Source organism: Prionailurus bengalensis, chromosome E1 (assembly GCF_016509475.1).
Source record: "Prionailurus bengalensis isolate Pbe53 chromosome E1, Fcat_Pben_1.1_paternal_pri, whole genome shotgun sequence".
Taxonomy (NCBI): Eukaryota; Metazoa; Chordata; class Mammalia; order Carnivora; family Felidae; genus Prionailurus; species Prionailurus bengalensis.
Window position 1 is genome coordinate 13940101 of NC_057347.1, and position 20032 is coordinate 13960132.

At 52.2% G+C, this 20032-nt stretch overlaps 1 protein-coding gene across 7 annotated transcripts in view; it reads right to left on the minus strand.

Annotated features, from left to right (window-relative positions):
- Positions 1-20032, minus strand: part of RAP1GAP2 (RAP1 GTPase activating protein 2) — a 212747-nt gene that overhangs the window by 85214 nt on the left and 107501 nt on the right. For 5 of the 7 annotated variants that reach the window (XR_006297784.1, XM_043583426.1, XM_043583420.1 and 2 more), the window contains one exon: positions 17783-17867. The exons of 1 other annotated variant lie outside the window; for it this stretch is intronic. Coding sequence is in view for 4 of the 6 variants with exons in the window: in XM_043583426.1 (XP_043439361.1) it covers positions 17783-17867 (85 nt within the window). In the remaining 2 variants the exon portion in view is untranslated. Of the gene's footprint in view, positions 1-13075; positions 13095-17782; positions 17868-20032 lie in introns of those variants that run through there. One more of the 7 variants, XM_043583425.1, reaches the window with a different exon arrangement.

The following is a 20032-nucleotide window of genomic DNA, read 5'->3' on the forward strand; positions in this document are numbered from 1 at the left end:
AGCATCCACCTCCCACACAGACACCCCAAACAAAGGAACTACAACAAAGAACAACCCAAATGTTCACATCCGCCATACACCCACCCCCCAACACACACACACACACACACACACACACACACACAGTACACACTCACTCATGCAAACACACACAGGCTTGGTCCTCTGGGGTTTGTGGGCCCCCAAGGTGAGGACCATTAGCCAGCTGCACACGCCCTCCTGCAATAAACAGTTGTATCTGTTGCTGTTTCTAATTTGCCTGCCCAGTGGTCCCCTCCTCAAAAGCAGACAACAAAGGAGGCACGCAGAGTGAAGGAGGACCAAGTCGAAGACCTCAGCCTTCTTCTCACAATCCAATTCCTTTTCTACCAAAAGATCTGTGTATCCAGTGGATACGCTGGAAGCAGTGTGGGCGCCTGGCTCAGAGGGCTAGTGCCACCTTCCAGACCTCACACTGAGGCTGCACGCAGGGCAGGACTGACACAGCAGATGAGCGGGCCACGCAGGGAACGTGGGACGTGGTAGCAGATGCACCCATTCTGACTGAGGAGGCCGCCGCCGTCCCCACTTAGGCACGGTCTCCCTAAGGATGTCTCCAGGAGCACCTGAGTTGGGGAGGTAGGCAGTGGACACGGTGGTGGGGCCCTAGCGCCTGGCAGCCTGACCCCCTGGGTCTGCCCAGCTGATTTTGCAGCCGGTGGCTTGTCACTGCTCCCCAGCCCCCAGTAGCCCCAGCCCCAGGCCACTCGCTAGTGTTGATGGTACTGGCCACAAGGGGGCCTGGTGAGCCATATGGGGAGTCCAGACCCACAGCTGGGCTCCAAGTCACTCCCTGTGATGAAGGGGATGAAGTGGAGACAGGTGATGCCAGAGGTCTATCTAAAGAGAGGGCTGATTTTTTACAGACTCGGACACACTTCCAGGACCTCTTCAGGTCCCCAACGCGCAGGTGATGTGCCCTAGCCCCAAGGCACAGCCCCACTTTCACTAAATTGGGAGTTCCTTTTGGCCACGAGGCTTGGGCTGGAAGGCTTGCACTCACCCATATGACCTCTCCTAGCACCACCAGGCAGCCTGGATTTGTCCCGCCCTGGGAAACAGTGTGCCCTGAATGCAAAAGGAGCCCACTGCCTTCTCAGGGCAGGGCAGTCATGGGGTCTTAGCTACCAGGATAGTCTGGCCATGCATAAGAGACCCCACCTCCAGCTCAGCTATGCTTGGTCAATCTGGTCCGTTCTGGGGAATTCTGTACACCTTAGGTGACACAATCTTCCTGTCCCCATGGCTAATCAATCTGGCCCCATAGCTCCCCTGAAACTGCTCTTTTCAAGGTCACCAATGACCCCCATGTTGCCAAATCCAAGAACCTTTGCCCTTATCATCATCTCTCAGCACCACTCCCGCTTCCAAATTAGCATTTCCAAATACATATTTGTTTTCCCACTTCGTTGCCTCATGAATATCCAAACACAGAACCTCCAAAATTGGGCCCCTGATATTCCCCCCAGAACCTTTCCAAGCCTTTCCATCTCAAAAAAATGGGTCCAAAACACCCATCGCTCAAGTCCCATCTAGGACAACTAGACATCTAGCTCCCGCCCCCGTCCAGCCCAACAGCACCCCTCTTCACTCAACCTCTTCAGTATAAGTCAAATCCATCCATTTCTCCTCATCTGCACCACGAACCCACCCCCAGTCTCAAGCCCCCTCCAACTTTTTGCCCAGACTAAAGCAGCAGACCCCAATCTGATCTCCCTCCTTCCACTTTTGCTGATCTACAGTCCATGGGGCCCATGCCCACCACAGAGCTCTCTGTGAAGTTGAAGGCACAATCTGGACGCACAGCCCCAGAGCCCCTGAACCAGGCCGGGCGACCAGCTCCTGCCCTCGAAGCCCCATCCAGCTGAGGAGTCCAGGCTAGCCCCAGGGTCTCTCAAGAGTCTAACCCAGGTGACCGGGTGATCGTCCTCCTGGGGCTGAGGCCGAAAGTCCCCCGCCCCCTCCGTGTCCCTGACAACAGCTGATAGCCAATTCCCAGAAGAGACCATCTGGGTCTTGGTGCACAGCACCCCCCACACTCGTGCATCAAGGAGATTTAGAGATTATCAGCGAGCTGGAAGGCCCTGCCGGGGTGTTTGCACGCCCTGTGATATTGCGTTTTAAACATGTGTGTCTGTTTACTCTCCCTGCCAGGGCTTTGCTGTCCGCCCCGTAGCCAGGCAACACTATCTGACCTGGGGGACCGTGAGGGGGACTTTCTGTGCCAGGCAGGTCACCTGGGGAGGGTTATCTAAGTGCAGCCAGTCTCAGCATAATGAAGCTCCTGTCTCCGCTCCCACACCTTGCCTTCCTCACCCTCAGATGATCCCGGGCCACAGGCCCACAGGTTCACAGCAGACCACTCTGATGAGAAGAAGTAAAGTAAATGGGAGGAAGAGGACAGTGTGTGGTAAGAGGCCAGGCAACGGCACCTCCTTTCAAGAAAAGATTGGACAGCTCCAAATCAGGGCTGAGTGAAGCTCACATAAGTCACTTTTCTGCCCTCAAGGCAGGGTAATATATTTCCACCTGGATGGGGGAATCAGCAAATTGCTGACCCGAGGTAACAGAATTGAGGTCACATCTCAGCTCTCAACAGTATGAGTGCTGTGTGGCCTTTGCTCTGTGGAAAAGCTTAGGGACAAATGACATGCTTACCCTCAAAACCCAAGAGTGAGGAAGGACATTTGAACTCATATAACTGGTCATGGGCTCACAAAGCAATGAAGTCAGGCAGACAGACAATCAGCCACCGAGCATGGAACCCCAAAAGAGGAAGACCTACTGTGTGTTGGCTTCTCGGATTTCCTTAGAAAGTAGGGAAAAGTCCTCCATCTTACAGATGAGAAGCTCAAGTCTAACAAAGCCCAGTGTCTCCCACTGAATCGTGGAGGTGGCCTGACCTTGCCACAGCTGAATAATAAGACCCTCCAAAAGATGCTCTTGTCCTGACCCTCAGAACCTGTGAATATATGAGGCGAATATAAGGGGAATTGGGTTACGGATGGAATTAAGGCTGCTAAGTCGGCTGACCCTAAGATGTTTAGAGGTCCTAGACCATACAGGTGTGTGCCCGATGTAATCAAGAGTCCTGATAATCAGGAGGCCAGACGGAGAGAAGCAGGAGACGGCAAAATGGGAGGACTTAGCCCAACGTCGCTGCTCCGAATGGAAGGGAGGAGCCCCGTCAACACCTTGTTTAGCTCAGTGAGACCCACCTCAGACTTCTCACCTCCATACATGATGAAAAACCTGTGTTATCTTAAGCTGCTAAGTTTGTGGTCGTTAGTTTCAGCAGCCACAAGAAGCCAGTACTGACCTCTTGACAGGAACCATCCAAGAAGATTTTATGGAAGGGAGGAGCACCATGCCTCTCACTGGGTAACCTCTCCTCGCTCCTCAAAACTGAAATGCTCTGCGGCCTGGGGTGAACTTTTACTTTGGTATTTTGATATCCGCCTTGAAGCCCTTTGCCGACCTTCCAAGAAACCAGGTGTGGACTCCTGACCGCCACTGGGCCTGGGACTCATGCAGCAAGAAGAAAGGCTGCCCGAGCAGTTGGCAGAGAACCCAGACATGCGAAGAAGACTTGGGGCCCTGCCTGTCCACGGCAACTCAGGCTGGTCCGATGAGCCGGGATGCCTGGGCCTCCTGGCTCCCACCTGTGCTGCCAGCACTAACCTCGGGGGCCTTGGGCTCTGGGTCCTGGCATCAGCCCTGCTCTCTAGGCGACCTGGCCCAACCCTGACACTTACTAGACCCTTCCAGCGCTGGAAGACCCACCTTCCTGCTCCCCAGATCTGACCGTGTTCCTAAGCTACTTTCTGCTTTACTATTCTGGTGTTTGAAGGATTTGCTCGGGGGCTCCCAGACCCCCAGGATCCATCCCCTCATGGGGAAGTTACAGAGAGAGCATCATGCAAGGATTTCCTGCCTTTGTGAGTTTACCCAGGCTGCCCTTGTCTTCACACCCAAGCAGGGACCACTGGACCCCTTAGTGGAGGTCATGTCTCATCTTGGGTCACTCTCAGGGGTAGTTTCTGGGGCTTTTGCCTCCTTGCAGCCATCACACCCTCAAAGACTAGAGATCGTATCTTCCTAGTTCAACAAAAGGTCACCAAGTATGAGGAGACAGAGAAAAATAAGTCACAGCTCCTGCTTCCTGCTTCACATGGCCTCACTCTCCTGACCACAGAATGACCACCCCAAAAGGACACTCAGATGCTGTCCCAAACTCTATCTGGACATCCAAGGGGAGGTTAGGAGGGGGGCAGGGAGTGGTGGGGATCCAACTGGATTCTCAGAATCATCCTGATCCCCAATACATCTCTGGGGTGAGATGCAATTCGGGTCTCCTGAGCCCGGGCCACCCACCAGGACTAGCCCCTGAGAGGGAGAACCCTAGAAAAAGCAGGTGAACATCTGGCAGAGGTCTTAAACCCAGCCACTTTCAGGAGCTGGGGAGGATATGAAGAGCATGTCCCTCCCAATAATACTGAAAGAAATCTTTCAACATCATGTTGGTCAAAGGAAGCCTATGTGAGGACTAACTGGGTGGGGCCAAGCCCACCAGCCCTCCACCTCACCTCTCCCACCCCCTTCCACCCTTCCTCCCACTTTCTCACCCTCCATCCCCTCCTTGCCTCTTCTCCCCTCCCCACCCCCTTTCCCTTCTCGCCAGTCTCCCTTTCCTCTTCTGCTGCACATGACGCCACCCGGTCATCCACCCCTCACTCCTGGCTTTCCATTTAGAGCTAACCAGCCATCATATTAACATCTGACATTTCAGAAACGTCTCTATCCTGCTGCCAAATCAAATCAGCTCAGGGGCACCTGGGTAGCTCAGTCGGTTGGGCGTCCGACTTCAGCTCAGGTCATGATCTCACTGCTCGTGGGTTTGAGCCCGCGTCGGGCTCTGTGCTGACAGCTCCGAGCCTGGAGCCTGCTTCAGATTCTGTGTCTCCCCCTCTTCTCTGCCCCTCCCATGCCCGTGCTCTGTCTCTCTCTGTCTCTCAATAATGAATAAATGTTAAAAAAAAAATTGAAAAAAAAATCAAATCAGCTCAGCCTACATCATTTGCTAACAAACCCAATTCACTCCCAAAACGGGCTCCATTTCTGCGTGTAACTAAGCCAGGGGGGCTCCAAGGGCTCCCTCCACAAACACCCTGCCAGGCCAGCCTCCTGCTCCTTAGCAGGGCTGCTCCCATCCAAAAGAGTGTGTCATGCCCGCTGAGGGGCCAAGTTCACAGACTTGAGTCGCCTCCTCCCCTCCAAAGAGCCAACCTCTATGTTATAAAGTTGAAATAATTTAGCAAAATAATAATAATGTCTCTACCCACAAAGATCTGTCATTGTTTGTTTGCTTGTTTGTTTTAATCTTTTATTTCATCTTTAGAGGACTCTTCCAGAAATTAGGATCTCCTACAGAGAGGAAACATTTACCTAAACTTCAGCAAATCCTTCTGAGCTGCTTCTGTTTTTTTCCTCAGTGGTTAAATGCAAATAAAATCAAATTTAACTCTTTTTATTACAAAGGAGCACAAACGGTGAGATCCCATTTATTTATGCCTCTGTCTGGGTGTACAATGCCGAGATGTCTGTACCCTTAGCAAATGGTAGGAAGGAACATGTCTGGATGGTAGGATTATTATTAGGACTTTTTTCCTACTTTCTTTGTACTTTACAATCGCTCAATTTTTTAAATAAGAGACATGTATCATTTTATTAAAAATAGTTTGGTTTTTGTTGGGTTTTTCACTTGCAAAAAAGTCTTATGAAAATTCTCCTCCAAGAAAATACTAAGCTTTTTTGTTCAATGCCACATTCTTAAGGCTGGATCGGTCAATGAAGACTCATAACTATCTGTTATGAATATTTTTTTAATTTTTTTAATGTTTATTTATTCTTGAGAGAGAGACAGAGAGACAGAGCATGAGCCAGGGTGGGGCAGAGAGAGGGAGACACAGAATCTGAAGCGCATTCCAGGCTCCGGGCTATCAGCACAGAGCCCAACACGGGGCTCAAACCCACCAACCGCAAGATCATGACCTGGGCCAGAGTCAGATGCTCTTGCCTGTCATGTAGCCCCAGGCCGAAGGAACGTGTGGAACTACCAGAAACTGGAAAAAGCAAGCAAGGATTCTCCTCCCCTAGCGCCTCTGGAGGGAGCACAATCCTACCGACGCCTTGGTTTCAGACTCCTGGCCTCCAGAACTGCGAAAGAATAAATTTCTGTCATTTTAAGCCACCAAGTTTGTGGCTTTTTGTTACAGCAGCCCCAGGTAAGGAATATATACTCCAAGACCTGAAACTCCATTTCCATACTCATCTAGGAGCAGAGAATCTGCCAGGGGCCGGGGTGGGGGAGCCAATGGGAGAGACACACACAGGAGGTACTTACTTGGGCTCATAACTGTGGGAGTGCTACCTCTTCAGGAACAAAAAAAGAACCCACCATCCACTGACTCCCAAAGTACCAGACACACTAGGCAAGTGTCAGGTAAATGACACACATGCATGGGAGTGGGGGAGAAAGGCAAGGCATGGAATCTGGGAGGGCCCCCTCCCAAGCCACTCTCTTTGAGGAAGTGTCTATGGCAGCTGGAAGAGAAGAAGAGTGGGATCATCAATGAAACCACCCCACAAGCATTCAGCTCACTGCCCACAATAATAACCACTGGCATCTATTACATACCAACACGTAACACGAGCATGTGCTTTGCGAAGCCCTCATTCACCCACTGCCTTCTGTAATCCTCGCAGCAACCCTGTGGGGTGGGCTCAGTCTACAAATGAAGGGACTGAGATTCACGGATCACTGAACTGCACGATGTCACATACTTACTAAATTCCAGGCCCAAGGCTCTGTCCCACACATTCATCACAGGAGGCAGGACCCAAAATAAGCAGGGATGTCAGAGTTGGGTTGAGGACAGCTGGTCAAGCCTTCAAAGGCAGGTGGCATGACTAGGGCTGGAGCAGTGAAGGAAGCATCCCTTGGGAGACTCCCAAAATGCCAACTGCTCTATTAGGGCACAAGACCTGTCTAGAAGCATAGACTCGTTTTAGTATTAGCCGCAGGCAATAGGAATTAGGAAGGACACTCCTAACGGGGATAAACAGATCGTGAAATGCATTCCAAGGCCAACCATGGACTCTCCAAGGCCCTGAACTGCCCGGGTCTACACTCAGTCCAATCCCAAAATCCTTTATGCAGATGCTGGCCTTGCAGGTCCTTTCTGTCACCATGGGGACCAGCCTCGCCTGTAACCCCTGACTGGCTCTGGGCAGCCCAACCAGAAGGGATGGAAACATGATCCAGAGAATAATCCCTCCCCAAAGACCCCTTCCCCAAGTCTGAGTTTGCTGGGCAGGACCCTTTGTTTGGGTCTTTTTCCAAGACCCTCACTGTCACCCACATTTATCAGGAAGGGTTTGGGGTCTAATACACAGGGCTCAGATGGGGCCAATCACACAAAATGCAATTTCAGTTTTGTTCATTGGACAGGGAGAGGCACCTCAACCATGCTCGCCAGGTAGAGCAAGAAATCAGGAGAAACTGAGAAGAAACTATATTAACAGAAAAATCAGTATACTTCCTTCTAGACTTTCCCTCTAAGCATTGCTGTTCTCTGGAGGAATCATAATGACTAACATTTCTGGAGAACATGCTAAGTGCCTCTGTTCTAAGTGATAAGCATACATCATGTCAATTCATCTCCACCACAACCACACGAAGCAGGTTCTCTTATGTCTCTATTCTACCAATGAGGAAACTGAGGCACAGAGAAGTTACACAGCTAGGAAGTGGTAAAACCCTAAGCCCAGGCAGACTGGCTCCAGAAACTCTGTTCTTAACTACTACTCAATATTGCTTCACATCTTTGAGAAAGAACCTCAAAGGGGCCCAAGTCCAGGTCAAAGGAATGAGATTAGCCTTCACGGTGGGGGAGACCATGCGGCCTGTCAGAAGGAAAGGGGGATGGGCTAAAGACTCAAAGGACAGGGGAAGAGGGTTCCCAGAGAAAGGATTCTGGAAGACTAGCCATTCCCCCCACATAAGGGAGAGAAGGAACAAGGCCCAAGTGGCCCACATGGCTAGTCCAAGTCCTGTGGTCTAGACTCCAATTAGCAATGTCTAGGAAGCAGGGTTCCTCTCTGATGCCTCCAGTTCAAAGGCCAGGATCCCAAGGCTACAGGGGAACAGGCCACGGACTCTCATGTGCTGGTGGCCCCCAGTTCCCTAGAGAGAAGCCCTGACTATATGTTTCTCAAGGGCAAGAACCACATCATTGCCATCGTAGTTGTTATCATCATCACCATCACCATCACCATCATCAGTGCCTGACTGGCTCAGTTCATGGAGCATATGACTCTTCATCTCAGGGTTGTGGGTTCAAGCCCCATGGTGAGTATAGAAATTACTGAAAATCTTTTTTTTAAATTACCATCATTATCATCACAACCAATTATTGACCATCTACTATGTGTTAGGCACTCTACTAGCTACCTCATGGATTACCTCATTACTTCTCACACCCTCTCCTCCAGGTCAGATGGCCATTGTCCCTCCACTACAGGGGAAGAAATTACAGGTTAGGGAGATTAAGTAACACACTCAAATGATTCACACAAAGGAGTCTGGAATAGCATTTAAGACAGCACCGGCTCCAGAGTCACACAGACAGACCTGAGTCCATATCCTGGCTCTGCACTCACCAGCTATGGGACCTTGAGCAAATAACTTAACCTCCTCTGACAATTTCAATCAGAGATGCCAGAAGTAATTCATCTCAAATGTCAACTCCAATGACTTGTGGCAGCTGCCTGCAGTGCTTTGATGGAGAGGATTCTGAGACGGCATCCAAACTCATGGGAAAGAGTACTGTGATCTATTACTAACATCCACTGTGGGCCAGGAGGGTGGAGTGACAGCACCAGTGTCAGGGATTTGCCATTCCACGTCTAGAGAAGCACCACAGCTTGGAGAAACAACCATACAAATACACTTATATGACCAGCAGACCTTTGACTAAAGCACCAGAGCAACTGAAAAGTCTTTCCACGTATATATGGGAATACATGGACCTAGACTCCATATCATGCCATACACAATTACATTGCGATGGGTCTGAGACCTACAGCTAAAACCATAAAGCTTCTAGAAGGAATCTTTGTGATATGCACTGAGCATGCACTTCTTAGGACACTGAAAGCAACAGATATAAAATGAAAAATCAGATATCACCAAAATTAAAACTTCTGCTCATCAAAGGCACTGTTAAGAACAGGTACGAACTAGGGTGCGTGCCTGGCTCAGTAAATGGAGTGTGTTGACTCCTGATCTCAGCATTGTGAGTTTGAGACCCATACTGGGTGTAGAGATTACTTAAAAACAAAATCTTTAAAAAAAAAAAAGTAATGAACTTGTATCCATACTAAGTAAAGAATGGCTACAAGAAGACAACCCGACTTTAAGGGGGAACACAGGGCAAAAGGAAATATGAGACAGTCCACAACCATGTGAAAAAATGTTCAGCATCACTAGTCATCAGGAAAACGCAAACTAAAACCACAATGAGATGCCCCTATATGCCCACTCAAGTGGCTAAAATTAAATAGACTGACAATGGCAAATGTTGGCGAGGATGTGGAGCAATCGAAATTCTCATAACGTCGCCAGTGGGAATGTAAAACGGTACAACCATTTGGCAATTGGCAGGCACGTATAAGGTTAACCATTCACCTACCTGTTGACCCAGCAATTTCACTCTAGATATTTACCTGAGAGAAATGAAAACACAGCTCCGAAAAACAAAAACAACAAAACAAAACAAAGCAAATCAGAATGTGCATAGCATTTGGCTATTCATTACTGCCAAAACTTAGAAATAACCCAAATGTCCCTCAACAGGAGAATGAACAAATTGTGGCACATTCATACAACAGCAATAAAAAGGAACAAACTACCAACACACTGGCAGCTCGAGCAGACCTAACAGACCTTAGGCGGAGCTGAACACAAAGGAATACATAATACAGGATTCCTTTCAAATGAGCTATAGAACAGGCAAAATCAACTGATAGTGGAAAAAATCAGAGCCCTGGTTGCTTCTGCGGCAGGAGCAAGTCGCAGGGTGGGGAGGAAGATGACTAGAAAGGGACACAGTAGAACATTCTGGGGACACAGAAATTTCCTATCTCTGAATCTGGTATAGGTCACATGAACATATTAATAAAAGTGTAAAGTTAAGATTTATGCATTTCAACGTAAGTAAATTTTTTAAAAAGCAGTTACACCTAAAGTGATGTGCAAGAAGTGTAAGTTAGTTGGCCTTAAAGCATGAACAAAAGCAGGACAACATGCGTGTATGCACATATGCACGCATGAGGCATGGCTCTCTGCAGGTGGTGCACACAGAGACACCTCCACGTTCTTAAAGCCTCCGAGGTGCATCCCCGCAGACACAGATGCAGGCAAGCCCTTTCTCATGGCCACACTGTCCTTGGGCTCCTGGGAAGTAGCTCCCAAGGGGATGATATCTGAACAGGTGACATAAACGGGGTCTGTGTGGGGACCAGAGACAGCCCTCCCAGGGCCCAGAGCATCACCGAGAACCTCTGCCTCAGTAGTAATGAGAGAACAAATATGTCTCCTAATTCTCACATGCCCCTCCAGGGCTTGAAAGGGAGAAACCAAACCTTCCTGCTATGTCCTTGAGCCCTTGTGCCCCAAGAAGGTCCCCAATATCCTTCCCACAAATGCTTCTGTACCTCATCCATACAAAATTGGTAGATCTCAGCGGGGGGCTGACACCCCCTCACCCAACCCTAATGGAGGTGGGGAGCAGTCTCCCTTCCAAGCATGGACAGAAGAGAGGAGGCAGGAACCAGGAACAAACTAAAGGGCTGGCGTTGGGCCTGGGGCCTGGGACCAGCTACAAGCCAGCTACAAGTCCAAGAGGAAAGCTCAGCCCTGCCCCCGTGGGGAGTGAATGGCTGATGGGAGCCTTTGTGCCAGTCTGAGGGCAGTCCCTCTCACACCTTCTCCAGCCCCCTTTGTGCCAGTCTGAGGGCAGTCCCTCTCACACCTTCTCCAGCCCCCTTTGTGCCAGTCTGAGGGCAGTCCCTCTCACACCTTAAAGCATGAGCCTGGGAGGGTGTGAGGAGGAACCTGCACAGCTCTGCCCAAAGGGAATGAAGAGGGTACAGAGAAGAAGGCTCCTAGGACTCCATTTTCTTCCCTGGCATCTGGAAACTAATACCCTCCTGACCTACCCTTGAGGGTTTTGAGAGCATTAATGAGTCATAGAGAGCAGAGTACCACAGGAGCAATGTAGGAACGAGACTTCCTGTTCATCTCCACAGGAGGAACCCCAGGCCCCCATTGTCATCTCCTAGAAGAGAGAAGGTCTGAGAGGGACTGCCCTCAGACTGGCACAAAGGGGGCTGGAGAAAGTGTGAGAGGGGGCTGCCCTCAGACTCGCACAAACGGGACTGGAGAAGGTGTGAGGGAGGTGGGGGGCTGCCCTGATATTCGCACAAAGGGGGCTGGAGAAGGTGGGGAAGGGGCTGCCCTCAGACTCACTCAAGGGAGGATGGAGGAGACTGAGCAAAGGTCACCTCCCAGCTTCCCAGGCCACTCCAGGCCTAGTGGAGACCCAGAGACAAGTACAACAGTTCAGATCAAGGTCAGAAGAAGTCCCAGCAATGTCACCTTCAACGAAACGCCCAGCACATTTACTGTGAGCTGGGAGAGAATCAGCAGGGTCAACCCCAACCCTTCACTTCACGAAGCCCAGAAAGGTTGTCGTCTCCGGTCAGTCCCAGGGGGTTAGCCCAACCCCACACTTGCCATCAGGGCCCTTCCGCCTCCCCCACCCCGCCTCCCCAAGAAGCCACCCTCACTCCTCTCCACCCCACTGAGGAGCCACATGACACATTTGAGCTTGTCACATGCTGAGCCATATGGTTTCTTCTGCTCAGTTAAGGCCCCCTGTAGACAGCAGGTTCTTTGAGGGGTGAGAACTGTGGCCTTGGTTTGACCCCACAGAGCCCAGCGTAGCGCTGGGCACACACAGTGGGCCGTCTCCAAACGCCTATTGATCCATTGGGCACGGAAATCAGATCAAAAAACTGTGGACCTGGAAGCAATCCACAGCATTCCCAGGGAGACAGCCCCAAACCCCTCTCCCAGCCCACCCTGCACCATCCACAGTGTGAGTTTGGGCTGGAACTGGGCTCTCGTTCAGCCCATCTGCTTAGCATCTCTTTGGTTGCTTTTTCTCAGTTTCATATTAGAAAAAAAAAGAAAAAGAAAAAAAAAACCCTGAAAAACACAAACAGCAAAGGGGCGGGGGAGGGGGAGTGAAGACCAGTTGCATCAGGCACCCAGCGGGGGCAGAGGCCTGGCCTGGGGAGGCTGGAGGCTTCCTCTGTCCCGGAAGTCCCCTCCTGGTGGGAGGACAGACCAGACCAGCGGCTGTCCTGGCTGTGAGGAGCCGGACGCGGGGAGCGCTTTCCCAAAACTGGTTTGGGTCCTGGAATTTGGACCACAGGATAAACACAACTATCTTCAGGGGGAGTCTAATTTCCCACCCAATTTACCTACAAAAGAAATGAATCATCATCCATCCCTGACATTCTGTGACTCCCAAGCTAATCCACCAAAAGGGGGTGCCTGCCACCCCTGCCCCAGGCCTGTGGGGCCAAGGAAACCAGGGGAGACCCGCCCCCACTGCCCAGATGCCGGGAGTGGGGCAGGGGCAGTGCCGCAGAGCCCCCAGGGCCGGAGACCCTGGAGAGAATCCGGCCCCACCCTGAATGTCTCAGAGCTCAGTGTGCAATAAATAACCTAGGGATGTCGGAAGGTATCAGCAAAGCGGAGGCCCGATCCCCCCCTGGACATGGACATCACAAGCACCAACCCAATCCGTGCAGGTGAGACCCCATCTAAGACTGACGAAGAAGGAGGGAGCCTCGGGCCGCATCTTTAAGAACACATGTGCAAGGGCTTAATTTAGAAAAGCATTACCTAGAGACAAAGAGTCTGCTGGGATGTAACATTCAAGCGAAACCAGAGAAGCAGCAGATGAAACACAGGCTCTTCCGACCTGGATGTCCCGTACAGCCCACAAGCATAAACATCCACCAGGCACCACCCCAGCCAGGGGACTCAGAGAACAGGGCGGTCGCAGCCCTCAAGGAGTTCCATGCAGGGAGGTGTCAGGATGACCAGCAACATGACTCGGTAAGTGCAGTCACAAAAGGGACGCTCCCTTCGCAATGAGCAGGCTGGCGTGAGGCTTGTGGTTGTGACCACATGAGTCAGTCTGCTTTGCCAAAGATAAAAAATATCCTTGCCACAGCCAGCCTCCTACCCGCGGCCACAGGCTAAGTCCTTGCCACAGAATAAATCCAAGTAACAGTCATAAAGAGACCTTTAAGTCCAGGTACACCACACACACACACACACACACACACACACACTGACACCAGCCACAGAAGGGCCTTGACACCACTGTGAGTCCTCGGGGTGACCCCCGACATCTTCCTCTGAGTCCTCAGCTCTAACCTTGGCCTTGGGGCTTTGGACAGTACAGTCGCCCCATGGGTTGCTGCTCTGCTCTGAGGCTGTCCGAGGTCCCGATCAGGCCAGCCCTCCTTTACTCCCTGCCAGCCTGCTGGGCCCTGTGCTGGCCAGAACAGAGCAGGGTCAGGTACCCAGAGTACAGTCACAAGTAATTTTCTGAATGAATCACTACGTTCACTAATAAACTCTTCCTTGTGCTCCAGATTCGTGATCAGCCCCTTCCCTCCTATATCCACGTGTCCTCCTGGTTCCCCTCTTTCAACATTTCCACTCACTCCTCAACACACCCCTGCCTGCTGTCCAGTCCTCCCTCCCCGGGACTGTTCTGAGTTACAGCAGCAATGCCACCAGGCCACTGCACACTCCACATCACGCCTGGCCTCTGCAGCAGCTCACACAGCTGCCCATTCCTCCTTTGTTAAATGCTCCTCCCACCCGGTCTCCAGCCTCCTCCACAACAGCCTTTGCCTGGGGGAGCCCCTCAAGGGGCCGCCCCAGGAATCTCTCCTCTTCTCACCGCACCCTCTCCCTGGAGCGCCCACTGCCCCTTGCCTGACCTTCCACCCCAACTTTTAACTCCCACCTCTAGAAGAATGGGTCTAGATTCCTGCCTCCAATCCAGACCCTTCTTCTGAGTCTGGCCTCCAAATAAATACTCAGCGGCTCACTGACACCCCCATTTGTGTCTCAAGCATGTGCAACACAGCACTTAGAACTTAAGCCCTCACCCTCCCTCTTGAGCCCACCATCTCAAAGAATGGCTGTACCATGCATCAGTTGTTCCCAACCTGGGGCCGCCCTTGCCGCCTACCTGTCCGCAAATCCTCCTGTCTCATCAATCTACCTCCTAGGAAATCGAAGATCTGATCATTTCCAAATAACTCCACAGACCCCTCAGAGACAGGCCACCGCCATTCCCTAACCCCCTCTGCACTGGACTCCTTTGGTGGCCTCCCAACCCTACCCCACTTTCCACTCTGCTCCTCCTACAAATTCTCCACCCAAGAGCCAGGGTGATTTTCCAGACGTTGCATCATCTAGGTAGTGCTCTAACTAAAATCTTCAATGACATCAGTGCCCTTAGTTAGGATAAAGCCCAAAATCTCTAACGAAACTTCTAAGGGTTGAGGTGGGCAGGATGGGCAGACCGAGTGAAGGGGATAGAAGATACAAGCTCCCAGTTATAGAATAAATAAATACGGGGATAAAAGGCACAGCATAGGAGCGCCTCAGTGGCTCAGTCAGTTAAGCATCTGACTTTGGCTCAGGTTGTGACCTTGAGGTTCATGAGTTCAAGCCCCACAACAGGCTCTGTGCTCTCAGCCTGAAGCCTGCTTCAGATCCTCTGTCTCTCTCTCTCTCTCTCTCTCTCTCTTTCTCTACCCCTCCCACACTCTCTCTTTCTCTCAAAAATAAACATTAAAAAAAAGAAAGGCACAGTATAGGGAAGATAGTCAATGGTGCTGTAACAGCGTGTGGTGACAGGCGGCAGCTACGCTTGTGGGGGGCACCGCGTGACATGGAGACTTGTCAAATTGCTATGCTGTATACCTGAAACTCGTGTAACACTGTGTGTCGACTATACTTCAACATACAAAAATGTTCTCAGACCAAATTAAAAAAATAATAATAAAATAAACAAAACTTGCAAGGGTCTGCCTCTCCATCCCTAACTGGATGCTCTGACCATTCTGCCCTCCCACCTGCCTCAGGCCCCGTCCCTCCCACCTCAGGCCCCGTCCCTCCTGTCCCAGGGCCTACAGAGCGGGCAGCAGTGCTTATGCGTAACAGTCTGGAATGCTGATTCTGAGAGTCTGCACTCCTAAGGAGCTCCCAAATGATGCGGGCCTTGCCGGTCCCTTGGCCTCACTTTGAGTAACAAGCATCTGGAACACTCTCCTCCACTCTGACTGCATCTTTGCCCGACAAAGTCCTACTCAACTCCCAGGGCTCAACTTCAACATCCTTTCCTAGGAAATCCTCCCTGACCCTCTCCAAGGTTAGGTTGGATTCCCTCACACATGTCCCTTGTATTGTCCCCAAGCTATGCCGGGCTTCTCCTTTGGAACACTGATCACACCCAACAGTCCATCCTGCATCTTAAAGTTAGTTTTTCAACTTTCGTCTCCCTAGCTAGACTACAAGCTCAAGGAGGGCGGGCACTTCGATGCCTCGTTCGCCACCAGGTCCCCAGCACTCAGCAATGGGCCTTGCTGGCACATGGTCAGCACTTGCGGTAGAAAGCTGTTTGGTCTTGCCTTCCCTGCATCCACCTCCCCATCTTCTCCTCATGACACCCTAATTTTTCTTTGAGGAACCACCCTTCCTCCACTCTCAGTTCTTTGGGCTTAGAGAGTGGGCCTGCGACCTGGGTCTGGCCAATCAGAGCCTCCGTCATTCTGGCCGCAATGATTGGTTCAGAGACAGACAGGTGACCTAAGCCAGGCCCTCAAGCTTCCTCCCTGAGACTTTTGCTGGAACTGCTGGGGGAAAGATACTCTTCTTTCTACTGAAGTTACTTAGCAGGTAGGAGCTACTGTCACCATCCTGCCACCACAGAGACAGAGCTTGACAAAGAATGAAACCAACAGAGAAGAGAGATGGAAAGACAGATCTCAGATGCAGCCATGCCTGGAGTCTATAGTTGCCATTAGAAAGCAAGAAATTCCCTTTCATGCTTAAGCCAAAGTGAGTTTATGTTTCTGTCACTGGTACCCAAGAGTCCTGACTAATACAACATTTGAGCAAATACTGGGTGCTGAATGAATTAAATAAGCATGTGAGTAAGTAAAGCCTGCCAAGAGAACTCAGGGATTCCTCCTCGGAGACTTTCAGGGTTCTCCCCACAAACTCCTACCACCCATGAGCACAGTGACAAGCATCCCACATCCAAACTTGCAGACCAAGGGGCTGACACTCAGAACGCTTCTCGGCATTACTCCGTGCAAACTGGCTGACAGAGGCTGTCTGGCTGTCAATGCCCCTGAGTACTCCTCCAGGTGGAAAGCAGGGGTGTCCTCACTCAGCCCTGTGCCCCACCTACTCCAACCAGGGCAGGCTCTGGCTGTCATCCCAGGATATTCCCCCTTGTTGCACACCCTACAGCTCTCCACGCGGTGGGCATTCTGTATGGGATGATAATGGAGCGGTGGCTCTCATCCACTTCTTGGCGGGGCGGGGGGGGGGGGGGGGGGTGGCGGGTAATCACTGTGCAACAGATCGGTCAGGGGAGAGGGGGGACAGCAGAAAGCAACAGGGGAGAGATGCTTAATCATTTCCTTGTGAGTCATTTCACAGCAGAGCCCCCTGGACAGAGATAGAGGCTGGCATAGATGTCCCTTCAGATGACGCAGGAGGCAGGTGACCTCTTCAGAGCTAGTCCTCACCTGGCAAACTGTGGGAGGGAGGGAGGGAAGAAAGGAGGTGCATTGCTGCCTAGGCAGGAATACTGGCTGAGCCTAAGTCCTCCCTGAGAGCCAGCTCAGCCCTGTAACCATTCTGGGGGGGCGGGAGGGGGGGTGCTGAAAGATAAAGGGGGAAGGGCATGGTGGGGGAAGGGTACGGTTGCCTCAGGCCCTCTCCAGGAATGAATAGTCATGGCCTGGGGTTCTGGGAGACAGTCTCCCAGGAAAGAGACTTGTGAATGAAGTGCGAATAGGAAAAGAATTACTGACCCCAAGAAGCTCCAGGGCAACTCTCCCACATGGGGATGACAGGGCCAGCCCAGGAGGGCCAGTCAGAGGCAGGTAGACCAGCATGCAAGTGCCATTCAAGTCCCAGGAGGGTCCCACCCCACAGGACCCCCACCTCCCCCAGCCCCAGAGCAAGGCAGCCCTCCTGGGAAGTGGTCCCTTAAGGCACCAGGCTGCATTCCAAGTCTCCTCGCTTACGCCTGCCTGAGTCCCTTGTGCTGGACCCCACAGCTCCCCAAGGCCTCTCGCAACCCCATTCAGCCCCAGTCTATTTCCTCACTGCCCCTGACACCCCCAAGTCTCAGTCACACTTTCCTCCCACACTGGTGAGCTCAAGTGGACACTGCCTCCTGAGGTGTCAGGGCACTCTCTGGCTCCCACTGGATGGAAGTAGCCGGGCCTGGGACTGAAGGGACAGCCACCTCCCCTTCCCACTCACCAACTCTAAGCCTCTTACCTTCATGGTGGGAGGCGCAGTGAGAGGAGGGGACAGCGGCCGGTCTGGGAAGGTCACATCCGAGCTGTTGGCCAGCTCCTGCTTCCTGTGAAGAGGGCACAGAACACAGAAGACATGAGTCAGGGCCTGAGCCATTCCCTCTCTGCCAAGAGCAGCTGGGCATGGGGACCCCGTCTAACACACACTGTGTGAAACCAGAGTGGAATGCATCCTCTGCTGGGATGTCCTAAACCCTCCAGTGGGGCTATTCCACGTGTGGTTCCTGCACCAGCCACATGGGCATCACCTGGGAACTTGTTAGAAATGTAAATGCCCAGGTGCACGCCAGAGTCTCCAGCGACGGGGCTAGGAAGCTGGGTCTTACAATCCCTCCAGGCGACTATGATGTCCACTGATGTACCGGGGCCACCACTCTTAAGACATACGGGACCCACCACACCTAAGGGCCTCCAAGGCACCAACAAATCCTTCAAGGCATCAAAATAAACTAACTGTTTTACCACAACAGCAAAGTTTGACACAGTGGAAAATAACTAGGCCCTGAAACTGTAGCAATTATCGTTTATCTTCAAGTTTTTTCATTTGTCAAAATTATAGGGGTTAGCAAAATACTCTTCATGTATACGTTTAGTAGATGTATTTCAAAATACATTTTAATTAAGGACCAGCAAAAAGACAGAGACAGAAGAGGAGCATAAACATTTGTGATTCATCCTTCCTGGGTACCCTTTGCCCCCTTCCCCCCGCCCCGCCCCCCCCACCACACACACACACCGCGGCCAGAGAGCTGACCTCGGGAGGATGGGGCTGCCTGCTGTGTTAGCTGCAGGTAGAACTTATTTTAGTTCACGTGGGCTAGGACCATGGAGAAGCAGCTAAACAGAGTTATGTCACCATGACAACATGACTGTGACAAGTTCACTGCTCTCACACACTCCCCACTTGCCATCTGGCCCTTGCCGGTGACCAGGGAGTGCTAGTTCGCAGTCTCATCACCAGGCACGATGTTTGCAGTGAGATAAGTCTCCGGAGCAATGATTGATTATGCAACAGGGCCAGCTGGGCAGAACCTGGGGGAGCCCCAGACGAGGGACTATGGTGTCCTGGACGTGCCCTGGCTATCTCCCGGGACAGCAGTGAGAGGTGAGGATATGACAAGCCCAAGAAGACCAGGCTGAGCCATCAAAGCTCCCAACTCTGCTGCCGTCTCCTTCTCCAGAGCTCCACCCTGAAGCAGCCAAGAGAGTCAGCCTGACACCTGGGTCACACTTAAATGACCAAAGGACCCCCACTGCCACCTTGACAGAATGCTTCTTATACTTTGCAGCCCACATCTCGCCAACGGGGATGACAGCCCCAACCCCAAGCCTCCTTCATGAGAGAGGCCCGGCCTCCCCACAGAGCCTGGCCTACCTGCCTTTCCAGAGGCAGCCCTTGCCCTGAGACCCACACACCACCCCAGCCTGGCTCCCCTCAGCCCACAGGGCAGGCCCAACCTAAAGGAAGATAGGCTAGGTGTCACGGGGCCCTGTCTCCCCGGCACGACCCCTGCCTGCCCCCGCAGCTGGCCATGCCTCATTCTCACCTAGGCAACCAGGGAAGGAGACCGCGTGAACGTCTTGGCAGAGGATCCATATGACCCCATCGACCTCAGTCTGCCAATCCCCCTTTCTGATCCTCCGTCTGCCTTGCCCCTCCTGTCTTCCTGAACCCAGTCTCACTCTGAGGGCAGGAAAGGTGGGGGACCCCCTCCCTCCGAGTCCAGACTATAACCGGCCCAAGAACCAGCAGGGCCACGACTCAGCACGTGTGCATGTGTGCATGCACACGCGCACACACACACACGTGAGGAATGCATGAGGCTCCTTCCACCTCTCAGAGCCACCACCTCCCTGTTATGGCCTGGAACCAGTGTGGGGTCCAGCCCAGCTGCTCTGGCCCTCACCTGCCTGGGGACCCCACAGAGCTGCGTCCCAGCACAGACTCACCCCCTCCAGTCACTCTGCCTTTTCCCCTGCAGCCTCTGCTCATCCTCAATGGGCCCAGCCTCTGAGAGCCACGGTGAGGGAAAGGGAATGGCGGGGGGGAGATGATCAAGGATGGGGGCACCACCCTCGGGTCCCCTCAGGTGAGAATGGACAAGGGCTGCTCCCCTTGGGGGCTGGCAGCCAAGGAGTTAGAAGCATGCAGAGAGGGCAGAGGAGGCAAGCCCCCTACCCAAAGTCTACAGGGCTGTATGAAGGTTAGCTG